Raw genomic sequence first — 13162 nt, 5'->3', positions numbered from 1 at the left:
ACTGTAGATTTCTGAAGTAATAATAATGCGAAAACTTTAAAAATAGGAAACACTTCATTAACTGAATGATGTCCTTACACAAATCACAAGGATTAACTCACTGGTAGGGCAGTGATGATCAATCCAATTGCATTCATCCATGCTGTGATGTTCTCTCGTGGCACTAGAGGCTGACTGTTAGAAGGGAAAAAGAATAAAAAAGTGAAATTATAAAGACATTTTATATGGTTGACAATGGATCTTACTTTGAGAACATAGTTTGGAGAATTATTTCAATAAAGCTACAATGACTTTTTATTGAGTAAAAATTTAATATAAACAAAAGCTAAATATAAATAAGGCTTTTTTTTTTTGGTTTCCTTTAACAACGGTTACCAAAGACTATTTCACTTATTTATGCTTCTCTTCTTCAATCATTATCCCCTACATTATGGTGGTCTTTAAGAAGGGAATCTTCAAAGACTATCTTTAGTAAGAAGTTAATATTATTCCTAAATTAAATATCAAACAGCTAATTAAAGTAGAAGCGGGAACAAACCCAAGTCTTCTGACCCTGTTCAGGGTTCATTCTATTTCATTTATATCGCAAGAAAAGTCTAGAACTAAAAGGCAGTTGCTATACATTGTGCATTGGCCTTGGGACAACAGGTTAGTCTAAGAGTTCCAAATAAAATATCATTCTCTACAAATAAACAATGACTGTTACTGCATGAAACAGGATACACACCTTTTCAAGACAACATTTAGAAGAGCATTTCCAACATCTTGGCCAGAAACAGCCAAGGCCATGAGCTCCACACAAGTAACATGCAGCGCGTGGGCAGCGGGGTTGGGAAACTCATTGAATCTCCAGTCACAGTTTGGGAATGGACCAGGAGACTTGCCAGCCATGGGTGCAGATGATTAAGGCAATATAACTAGTGGATGATTTTGAGATTAAAGGCTCACATTTGTACAGTGCTCTACAGTTTTCAAAATGTTCACATGTAAACATTTCATTTGATTATCAATTTATCTGATATGAGCCTTCAAGAAGGGGTTTATCAGAGCGCTTTAGGCAAACAATGCAAACCCAGTACAAATTAGTTTGATATGACTGAAATGTATTGATAGCTCCTATATGATCAACCACAGGTATAAACGGTTGGTTTTATGTAAGTGGGCTCTTATATCTGTGACTTAAGAGCTACAGATGCAGCCAAGCTATCCCTAGGCTTTATCAACTTATTTCTTTTAGTACCTATAGGACAGTTAATAAGAAAATTTCTTTAGCCTAAGTAATTCTTTTACTTCAGGAAATAATTCCTTTGTGTAGTAAAATAAACCTAGTAAATAGTGGCATGGTGTACAATGTGCTATTAAATACAATGTGCTAATTACTTGAAATAAAAATATCAATATAGAATTTCTCACTAAAAAAAAGAAAAAGAAGTTTTATTACTATCTATTAATGCTTTAAAAAATTCAGGTTTTTATTTAAAGCAACAAAATTCTATGTTCTCTGGTGGTGAATAGATGCATGTACTACAAGACTTAGTACATTTATTTAGGAATAGGATATTTTTCTTTGAAATAAATCTCTTCTCTAAGGTCTTTTTTCTTTTTTTAGGGCTGCATCCACAGCATATGGAGGTTCCCAGGCTAGGGGTCTAATTGGACCCGTAGCGCTGGCCTACATCATAGCCACAACAACGCAAGATTCGAGCTGTGTCTATAACCTATACCATAGCTCACGGCAACACCGGATCCTTGACCCACTGAGCGAGGCCAGGGATCGAATCCTCCTCGTTCTCATGGCTAATGGTCAGATTCGTTTCCGCTGAGCCATGAAGGCGGAAATATAAATTTTTAAATATAAATTTTTTTAAATATAAATTTTAGTGGAGTAAATTTCTACCTACATGGCATGCTGCTACTAATTTAAGATTTCAAAACCTTTACAGAAGCAAAAATTAAAACATAAAACATTAAAAAACCTGAAGTCTTGGAACATATAAAAAGACAACATATGTTCACACATATCGACATACAGTTATTTCTGCAGAGACTGGAAAAGCACAATAAAAAGGATATTATCTACTAGTCTGCCAATCAATTTGCAATAGTAGGAGTCATCGGGGACCCAGGGATTGTCTTCTCGTGCGTTCATAGCACATTTCAGGTAAGTGTCACTTAGACACCAGCCCTGTGGTCGGTTATCCTTGAGCGACCCAATGATTGCATGGACAAGTTTTCGTTTGAGACTTTCACGATTTCTCAGGTGCATTTCATAATAGTGCAGAGTATTATACAAATAAGTTACTGGACGATCTGCCAAGAAGAAAAGAGGTCACTACAATGTTTACCTGGTTACTGACAACTGTGAAAAAATAACCTTCTATTTTTAAGATTACCAATAAATAGCTCAGAAGGTTATGAAAACTACTTCACATGTTGGCCAAGTGCATACAATGAATGTTTTTATCCTAGGACAAGGCAAAAGGCTTCTAACAATATACAGAGCTTATATTGAAGGATATTTATCACATTCTGAGGTCACAATTCCACTTCTGGAAATTTACTCTGCAAAAAATGTCATAAATGTAAGCAATGTCGCTGAAGCCCTGCTTATACCAGCAAAAGATCAAAACAGCCTAAAGAGTGAAAAACAGTGGACAGGTTAACTTAATTACCGCATATAAGAAGCAGCTTTGTATGTACTGATACAAATTTATCAACCCCAATACATTAGAAAGGTTAGAAAGGTTAAAAAAAAAAAAAGGTGCAGAACAATGTGTAGTATTACATATTTGTGGGAAAAAGACTACCAACCTCACAATATTTATGGTACGATACACAAGAAAGTGGTAACAGAAATTGCTTATAGAGAAAGAAACTGCTGAACTAGAGCACAGGCTTGGGACTAACTACTTTACACTTCATTATGTGCATATATTATCCGATCCAAAAGAAAAGTATTTTTATTTTTAAAATTTTTTTTCTTTTTAGGGCTGTACCCACAGCATACGGAAATTCACAGGCTAGGGGTCACATTGGAGCTGTAGATGCAGGCCTACACCACAGCAACGCTGGATCGTTAACCCACTGAGCAAGGCCAAGGATTGAACCTGCATCCTCATGGATGCTATTCAGATTTGTTTCCGCTGAGCCACGAAAGGAACTCCAGAGAAGTGTTTTTAAAAGACTGCTCCCTTGAACTTCATACTTACTCTACAGTGCTAAAACATAATTCAGATTTGTTTTGGAGGAAGACTTCTTACACCAAGGATTAAGAAGAACTACCCCCCAAATAAACACTCTGTCCCCATAGTGGCTACTCCAAGACTTCCACACTCTGTCACTGATTTCACTATTCTCCAGTTATCAAGCTTAAAACATCATAGAGCTGTCTTTGCTTTCTTTTGATATTCCCCCCATAACTGGTCAATCAAGCCCAATTCTTACTTCCTTGACTATCTGTCCCTTCTTTCTCATTCAAGGCCATCATACTTGTTTAGATGCTAATACAACTGAATGTCTTGTTATAAGTCTTTAAAATGACTTCCTCCTTCCAAGTTGTCCATATTGGAATTACAACTGACTAGATTTATCTTTCTAAAATAATACTATGACATGACTTAACTCAGTAACTTCTAGTTAATGCTTGATTATCTTTAGGTTATAAAATCAGAACTTCTGAGCCTGGCATTTACGGTGATCTGCCATCAGGTACAATTTAGCCCAACGAGACGACTGTTTTCAAAATGCCTTGTTTTTAACATCTCCATGATTCTTCCAAAAGATTTTTTCTGCCTAGTATGTTCTCTTCTCCTTCCTATTTATATAAATCCCATACATCATAGTTCAAACCCTAACCATCCAAGAAGCCCACTAAGATCTATTTAGTTCACAGTAACACCAGTCTGTTCTGAACTTATTTTTTTTCCTTCTGTACTGATTTGGAAATTAATCACACAATATATACAACAAGGCTTCTCTTGCATATTACTTTTTTTTTTTTTTTGCTCTGATCTGTTGATATTTTTATGTCATTTATTTTACATTTCATGGCATCATCACACATACCTCCTCTCAAAACACTTATATTAAAATTATTAAAATAAAACCTTTAGAATCACCATTATCCATTTGGTCATGACCAGCCTACTTTTGTCTACAGGGCTATTAGATGGAATTAAAATTTGAAAAAGCTCACCATGAAATTTATACAAGCCTCCCAGGTGATCTAGTAGAGTCTCCAATGATTTGGATACTGGGAGCAATTCTAAAAATCTGTGGATTACTATATCAAATACTGGAAGGAAGCGGAGACACACATTTCCAAAATAGATGGGCAGGTAGGGAGACTGGATCGGCACAGGAGGATCAACCTGCTCTGCCAGGCCCTCAAAATAGAGCTTCTCCGGATATTTCTGTGGAAATGAGGAAATGGTAAATGTTGAGGCATGTTTTTTTTTTTTTTCTCCTTAAAGGAGCTAAACTTGTCGTTTTTCACAGAATCTGAAACTGTTTGCTGCTACAATAAAATGAAACTTAAGAGTCCTTTTATCCAACAAAAAATCTCTACTGTTTCAAAGATACATTTACATACATAATTCTTTTCATTTTTTAAGTACTCATGTCTACTAAAACTATAGTTTTAATTTATTCTGAACATTACAGATAGCCTCTAGAACCTTGAGAAAGTTAAGAGAGCTAATTCACTTCTATACGGACCAGAGAGAAAACAGTAGAGCTGCAGAGAAAACAGCCAGGTCAATTAGCCAAATACCTACAAGAATGGCTTTAAAAAGGATTAACTGAAGCACTAACTTGAATTAGTACCTTGTGATAATTCATGTGCTTGGTGTGCCAGTCATTCTGTAGCCAGTGCTCTGGGGAATTTTCCTTCACAAAGTCACTTACTCGATTTCTAAAATCATTTGGTTTGAGCAACAGCAACTGAATTATGAAATAACAAACCTGGGCTTCATTCCCTTCATGACTACGCATGGCCTTTGAAGAAGAACAGAAAAATTATATGAAAATGCCTACCTGTACAAAAGCATGCCTTTGAAGAGTCTAAATCTGAATACAGTAAAATTTCACCAATATTAGAATTTCATTATACGTCTAGTCTACCCAAAACAACTGTTCAACATTCCCCAAACATATATGACCCCTTCTTGCCTATTTTTGGTTCTCACCTGGAATGTTCATCTTTACTTTTTCAAAATTTAACCCATCCTTCAAAATTCATCAGCTAGGTAAATGTGATCTCTCACTGTTGCCAGGCAATATATTCCCTAACCTCTAAGTTATTCTTTTATTTTATTGATTTATAGACTTACCTTATTTCTCCTACTAGACTATAACCATTCTGTTATCTGTGCTCTACAACTAAGAGGTTAATATTAACCAATTAAGCCCCCCAAATATCACCACTACAGTATTTTTAAAATGTGGCATTTTCCAGCCTGGTTCAGTGATTTTTCTTAAAATTTGACCTGAAATAGACATTAAAGTCAGGAGGAAAAACCACTTGGGGAATATTAGGTGGCTATAAGAAAAATTCAGTTATGGCGTTCCTGCTGTGGCTCAATGGAAACAAATCTGACTAGTAACCATGAGGATGCAGATTCAATCCTTGGCCTCCATAAGGATCTGGTATTGCCGTGAGCTGCGGTGTAGGTCGCAGACGCAGCTCAGATCCTGCATTGCTGTGGCTGTGGTATAGGCCAGTAGCTATGGCTCCAATTCAACAACTAGCCTGAGAACCTCCATATGCTGCATGTGCGGCCCTAAAAAAATAGACCGAAAAAAAAAAAAAAAAGAAACATAAACATTCAGTTATGACTATGGCTACTGAAGAGTACAGAAATGTTTACTAGCACTCTGCAAAGAAATTCAGTGACCTTCTACTACTTCCTGCCTCTAAAAGGAGTCTTTGAGAGTCAACTCAGAGCATCACAAGGCCAAGACCACATCTGTCTTACTTACTTCTATACCTTCTGTGCATGTAACAGAGAAGGTATTCCATACATCCTTACTGAATTAATGAATAAAGAAATTAGGGAATCTAGTTCCTTAGGGAACTGATAGCAATGTTTGACTTACAGTACACATTTATTAAATCCTTAGAAACAATATAATATAGATCAGCATGAGACCCATTAGTCATACACACTGATCCAAAAGAGAATGGGACTGCTTAGAACCTTGTTCTTAAGTAAGTGTATTCTTACCAGGCAGAGAATTAATCTGTCCAGTGTAACAATGTTGTACTTCCATACCATGTCATTAAGAATTTCAATGCACTTGTTGAGTTGCTGACCCCCAGCTGATGTAGAAAATTCATATACGAGGAAATCTGCAAATGTTCTCACGTGGACTACCAAGGCCCTGGCTCCAATTCTCTCTAATACTCTGGAAAACAGAGATTAAAACATAAATTATATTGCTGTATGGTATAATGGATTGCCAAGTAGAATGCAGATCTAGAATTCCGGCTTACCGATAGCCAATCTGATTAATATGATCTGTTTCCAGGAGCATTTTCCAGAGGAGACAAAGGAAGAGAGGAGGAGAGCGTTGTGCAGAAAAGTGGGTAATGATGTCATTTTCATTGGTCATTGACTTCCACTTCCTATACTCCTCCTCCACGTTTTTTTTCAGATTAAAACGGCTTTCCTGAGGTACATTATTTTGTTTAAAAAATGCCTAAAAGGAAGATCAGAAGTTTATTTCAATGGTGGTAGTAAAAAGGGCACTGGCTATAGTCAGGAAACCAGTTCAGTTCTAGGCTTGATCCTGACATTAACACACTGTGGGTGACCTCATGCAACTCAGTGTTGAAGACCTGCATTTCTATATTGGGAAAATACAAAGGCTTGACTAGATTATCTACAAGACTCCTTCCCTAGACTTCCTAAACGGAAATTCTAAGCGAACTTGAATTCAAAGCATCGTCAATCATCTGTTGATACTGCTGCTCATCCTTGCAAAAAAAAGAAGAAAAAAAAAGGAAAAGAAAAATCTATGTACTCATCGGTTACATACTTTTGGTATCTAGTAAGAGGAAGGATTTTTTTAAAAAAGTAAATGAAAGCTAATTTTCTGTGGATGTCATTAAAATTCTAGGATAACACTGTAAATGGGAAGAATAATTTCATATACTGTATACTAATTATGCAAATCAAGACAAAATTACCTGTAGTGGGCCTGGAAAACAACTAAGAGTGTGGGAAGCCCAATTATGAGGTGTAAAACTCATGATGGTCTGAAGTATGTCTTTACACCAAGTTCCCTGAATTGAATCAGAGCCTGTAAAAAAATCTAAACATAAACAAACAGATGTAACCCAGATATAAAATATCATGGCCACAGTTCATAAATTATGTCACAAAGAAAGTCACAAGTGGGTACAGTCAGAGAATTTCATTCCAGTGCCTTCACAATTTAATTAGTTATATTCAACTTAGGACCTACATTCTACTAGTTTATGAATGATTTAAGCAATCACATCAGTAAATATGAACAAAACTGGTGAAAAGGTATTCTAGCTGCCTCACCAAAGTATGAGGGGTATCGAGGAAAAATACTTGTGTAACTGATTATTATGTCAAATTAGCTCTTTTTTCATGAAATTCCAATTTTACTTGAAAACACCTGCCAGAAAACTAGTTATTCAGATTTGGGCATTAAGCACATTTTCTTGAAAATAACAAAGGGAGCCTGTCACTTTAAGAACAAATGACTGCATCTTTTACCAATGGTAAAATTTGAACTTTCAGGTGAAAATTAGAATTTTGGAAAATTTATATATTACCACACATGTAATAATTTTCCAAAATTTAAAGATTTTTTCCAATAAAATTTGTAGTGAGATTAAAAAATTTTCTGATCCTGGAGTTCCTGGAGTTCCCGTCATGGCGTGGCGCAGCAGCAATGAATCCACCTAGGAACCATGAGGTTGCGGGTTCGATCCCCGGCCCTGCATAATGGGTTAAGGATCCAGTGTTGCTGTGACGGAGGTCGCAGATGCAGCTCGGATCTGGCATTGCCGTGGCTGTGGCATAGGCCAGTGGCTACAGCTCCAATTAGATCCTTAGCCTGGGAACCTACATATGCCGCAGGTGCAGCCCTAAAAAGACAAAATAAATAAATAAATAAATAATTTCTGATACTTTATAATGAAATTGTCAACATTTACAAGCTCTACATAACTCAGTAAAACCAACATTTTTCAAAAAACGAGTTCATGCAGTTACAAAATATGCATGAACACAAAATCCATTAAAAGCTCAAAATAGACCAGTGGATTATAATATAGTATAAAGAGTTTACTGATAGGACTTTGGATTCCGCATTTCAACTAACACTTAAGAAACTGTCAATTTTCCAATTTTGTGTTACATGAAAAAAGATTCACAATCAGCTGAAAAAGCTGTTAAAAGATTCTTCCCCTTTCCAACCTCATATCTGTGTGCAGTCAAATTTTCTTTACTTACTTCTACTAAAATAACATTTGTAACAGATATAGGTATAAACAAACATGAGAATCCAACAGCAATGTTCCTTTATATCAGATGCTATAGAAAGGTGCAAAAAATGTAAAACAATGGTATTTCTTCTTACTAAACTTTTGTTTCAGAGAACACAAGCTCTATTTTTCATAAAAATTACATTATTTAAGTTAACATGTTTATTACTTTTATTATTGTTATTTTAAAATGAATCAGGTACTTTAAAAACTCTTACTTTAATATCTAACAAAGTAAATATTTTAGATATAATCCACATAAACAAAATCTTTGGGAACTTCAATCATTTTTTTAAGAGTATAAAGTGGACCTGAGACCAAAAAGCTCAAGAACCATGACTTTAAAATGATGTCAGATGACCAAAAATTGATATTCAACCCAGTTAAAATGGTAGTATGCAGAAGAACTAACATTGACTGAAGTGGTGAAGATATCAGAACAACTGGTTTTTGAGGCACAAGTGAGAAATATCTTTCCAGTATGTTACTCCCTTAGTAATCAGTAGGGACACTGCACACTCTGACTCATCTGTTTCTGTTGGCAGTGGTTGGATAGTCACTGTACCTGTTACGTGAGTTGCTCTAGCTAAGGTCAATATCAAGGCGCGGTTCAGTTCTTCGGATTCCGCTGAGAGCACAGTTTTGGGATCACTAAGGAAGCGTGTAAACTGAGGCTGTACCTCCGAGCTACCTAATGCTGTTATAAGCCTGAGTGCAGTGCTCTCAACACTGAAAGGAGAACAAAAAAAGAAAAAAAAAAAACATGAAAAATTTAAGTTGCAAATAAAATCTAAGAATTAAAGAATTAAATCTAATTCAAGGTTAAACACCATGAGAAAACATGCAAATTATAAATTTCCCTTCCTTGATTATTAAAAAAAAAAACCTCTTCTTTAGTGTGAGAATGAGCTTTGCTTAATTTGTTTTGAAAACCTGAGGTGCCAAATTTTATAGCAAAAATAGTCTAACATTTTTACACATTTGAAAAAGACAGTTTGTAACCTGCGGGACTAAAAAATTTCACTTGGATATACAGCATTTCAAAAATTACATTTTTAAAAATTTGAAATATGTTTTTTCATTTACAAAATCAAAATGATATGATATTTTAATGATAATCTAAAATATATTTAAATCTAGTATTCTAAAGGGCTAAGTCGGAACATAATGTTAATGGCCCTGCCTGGAAGTACCTATTTTCAGTCCAAAGATCCCCAGGCAATGATTCAACTATCTTAGTAAGTTTCTATTTGAAAAGCTGAACTCTACTCCTTTTATATTGGAAATAAAAACTCCAGAAGCAGAGGAGTTTCATGACAAGTGAATAAAAATACTACAAGGTAAAGGATTAAGTTTTGCCACCTCCAACAAAGTTTCTAGTAAATCCAAGGAAAGACAGTCTCAAGTGAGCTCACCAGAGATGGAGCTGGTTCTGGTTTGTTTGTGCAACTGCAGCCAAGGTATGAAGATGACTCAGGAGCTGAACTCTGTAATGAGGCTGAATGTGGTGCATCCGATAGCTGAACATCTCAAGAAGTGTGTGCAAGATCCCCCAGGCATGAGACTTGAAAACAGTTGGCAGAAGCTGACCTTGAGGAACAAGACAAGGTACCAATTAGTAAAAGCTATGTATTAAAAGATATTTGGAGAAAAGTCACATCAAGTAAAAGCCATGCAAAGATTTTGATCATGAACACACACATACACGCACACACACAAATGCACATGCACACATACATATATATATATATACACACAAATATACTTTCCAAATTTTTTCCACAATTTATACTTTAATTATAAGTAAGAAAACCCACATACTAATTATAATACTAAGTTTCCTTTTTTTCTCTGGAAGTTGATAAGTGATATTCAAGTTCATCTGGAAAACTAAGAATTAAGATATGGGAAAAAACTTTCCTCACTTACTTATTTATCTTTTAAATTACTTTTACAAGTTAATGTTCTTAACTTTTTCAAGCATGCAGATCACTTTTTTTTTTTGATTGCATCAGCAGCATGTGGAAGTTCCAGGGCCAGGGATAGAACCTATGCCACAGTTGTGATCTGTGCCACAGGTGCAGCAACACCAGACCCTTAACCTGCTGTACCACACAGGAACTTCTGAGGATCACTTTTGAATACATAAATTGTATCACACCTGCTCTTACTAACTCCTCCCTGCTAGGAAAGTTTAATCTGACTTTCAATTATCTGAGAAGAAAAGTAACCACGGTTAAAATTATACTGTGTTGGCAAAAAACTTAGAATTACCATAAATCAGAAAAACACTTCCATATTGGAGCACAGCTATTATTTAGAACAGCCTAATAACTAGCAGACATTGTAGCTGTCTACTGCAATGCAGGAATGATCCTTTCTTATTGCCAGTCAGGCTTAGTACCCACTGCTATCCTGGGTGGGGCAGACCAGCAAGAGAGGCAAATGGGACCATGGATTTTCACATGGGTACAAGGATCATGTCTGTCTGCTCAATGAATCCCAAACACCTAGTGCAACTGCCACCCTCCTGCTGCCCCCTTTTTTTTAAAAAAACAAAAACAAAAATATAATTTTACTTAAAAAATGCAACCCACTTCCTTGACCCTCTGTGAGGGTCTTATCCTTCTCTTTTGCTTTATTTTTCTCTATATGATTTATCACCTGAAATATTCCATATCTGATTTATTTATTTTTTTGTCTGTCTTCCTCATTAGCAGGTAATCTCTATTAGGGCAGTGACTTCTGTTCACCACTGTGTCCCTAGCAACCAAAAAGTACATGAATTAATAAAAGAGTTAATGGTTAAAAACACCAGAAAGTCCTGCCTTACTGATAAATCCTTTGATGCCCAAAGACTCTATTTCCATGTAGACCAATAAACGGCTGTAAGTTTCCACTAGGGCTGGAGCCAAGGCCACACTGGACTTTGCATGAGCAAGTTTTATCACTCTGGTAGCAATGCTGTGGATAAGGCTGAGAAGAAACAAAAAAGAAAATAAAAATCCATACTTAAATCCGAACTTAAATATATGAAATGAATCAGCTCCATTTTATCACTTAGGTTGTGCAGGGCATGGTAGTGATGCACTGTACAACCTGAGACTAACCGTGGTTTTTATGCTGCTTTTCAATGTGCATCAGGATCCCTCTGCTCACGGAGAAGCAAAATTTGGGCACTACTCATGTGAATATCATTGAATAGTTTTAGTCTGAGGTTCTTTTTCAAATATATAACTAAAGCCATTTAAGAAATTAACTTTTGTTACAGAACTACTTAACAAGTCACTGCTAAGACCCAAATATTAGGTTCTAACAGGGCTTTCCTCAACTTTGCATATGCCAGTAAACTGCGTGTAAAATTCTTTTTTTTTTTTTTTTTTTTTTTGTCTTTTTGCCATTTCTTGGGCCGCTCCCGCTGCATACGGAGGTTCCCAGGTTAGGGGTCGAATCGGAGCTGTAGCCGCCAGCCTATGCCACAGCCACAGCAACGCAGGATCCGAGCCACATCTGGAACCTACACCACAGCTCACGGCAATGCCGGATTTCACCCACTGAGCAAGGCCAGGGATCGAACCCGCAACCTCATGGTTCCTAGTTGGATTCGTTAACCACGACGGGGAACTCCTGCATGTAAAATTCTATCACAATGTTTACCATCTGAAAAAGAGCGTGCCCACTTCCCCAACACGCCTTCTTGTTTGACCTATACAGTGTTTAAAGTTTGAGCTAATACTGCTTTTTTGTTTCTTTTTTCTTTTTTTTTTTGCTTTTTAGGGCTATACTTGAGACATATGAAAATTCCCAGGTTAGGGGCTGAATCAGAGCTATAGCTGCTGGCCTATTCCACAGCCACAGCACTGTAGGATCTGAGCCCTGTCTGTGGCCTACACCACAGCTCAGGGCAATGCTGGATCCTTAACACACTGAGCGAGGCCAGGGATTGAACCTGCATCCTTATGGATTCTAGTTGGGTTCATAATCCACTGAGTTACAACGGGAACTCCCTAAGCCAATATTTAACAGCTGAAAGCCTAGAAATTAAAAAAAAAAAAAAAATCCCAATTTCTAGCCCTTTTTAAAAGAAATCTTAGAAGAACTAGCTATGCTAGTATGTATTTGTACATTACAGATAATAGCCCAAGTGGCAGCACCATGAGTTGAGCCCTGCACACTCCATCACTCCCTCTGTCCACATAGGCTTCCATGTGCAAGGTTATCTGGCTGGCCTTCACACAGCACTATGCATCACTCACATTATCAGCGTGGCTCCTAGGGGCACTTGAGGTTCTAGATTCATACCCAACAGAGCCTTTTCTGTCTAAAATACACAGTCAATACTGGAAAGGTATTACAGTTTTTGCATTCTTGGACTCAGCTATTCTACTTCCAGCAAATTATTTAACAAGAATGGAATTGTGGATAGATAGGTGCAAAGACAGCCATGAAGATAATCTTCACAGCCATGTTCACAACACTGAGACATTGCCAATAATCTTAATGCTCAACAACGTCAAAGTGACTAAACAATCTGATAGAGCCACACAAAAGACTTCTTGGTCATAATTAAGACATACGTTTCTGAAGAGCATTAGTTCTAAAAAAGGTATTTAATTTAAACAAATAATAAAAAGGTGTTTA

General features: G+C 36.5%; 1 protein-coding gene across 3 annotated transcripts in view; it reads right to left on the bottom strand.

The window, feature by feature from the left end:
* MED23 (mediator complex subunit 23) overlaps positions 1–13162 on the bottom strand; it is a 41658-nt gene that overhangs the window by 5633 nt on the left and 22863 nt on the right. For all 3 annotated transcript variants that reach the window (XM_021087972.1, XM_021087970.1, XM_021087979.1), the window contains 11 exons: positions 11355–11497; positions 9937–10111; positions 9087–9250; positions 7190–7314; positions 6494–6699; positions 6225–6405; positions 4825–4995; positions 4196–4412; positions 2074–2310; positions 728–893; positions 102–174 (listed from right to left, as the gene is read on the bottom strand). In XM_021087972.1, coding sequence (XP_020943631.1) covers positions 102–174; positions 728–893; positions 2074–2310; positions 4196–4412; positions 4825–4995; positions 6225–6405; positions 6494–6699; positions 7190–7314; positions 9087–9250; positions 9937–10111; positions 11355–11497 — 1858 coding nt within the window. The remainder of the gene's footprint in view (positions 1–101; positions 175–727; positions 894–2073; positions 2311–4195; positions 4413–4824; positions 4996–6224; positions 6406–6493; positions 6700–7189; positions 7315–9086; positions 9251–9936; positions 10112–11354; positions 11498–13162) is intronic.

This window comes from Sus scrofa, chromosome 1, assembly GCF_000003025.6.
Source record: "Sus scrofa isolate TJ Tabasco breed Duroc chromosome 1, Sscrofa11.1, whole genome shotgun sequence".
Classification (NCBI taxonomy): Eukaryota; Metazoa; Chordata; class Mammalia; order Artiodactyla; family Suidae; genus Sus; species Sus scrofa.
Note: the sequence above shows the minus strand (reverse complement) of the source record. Positions and strands in the feature narration are given on the sequence as shown.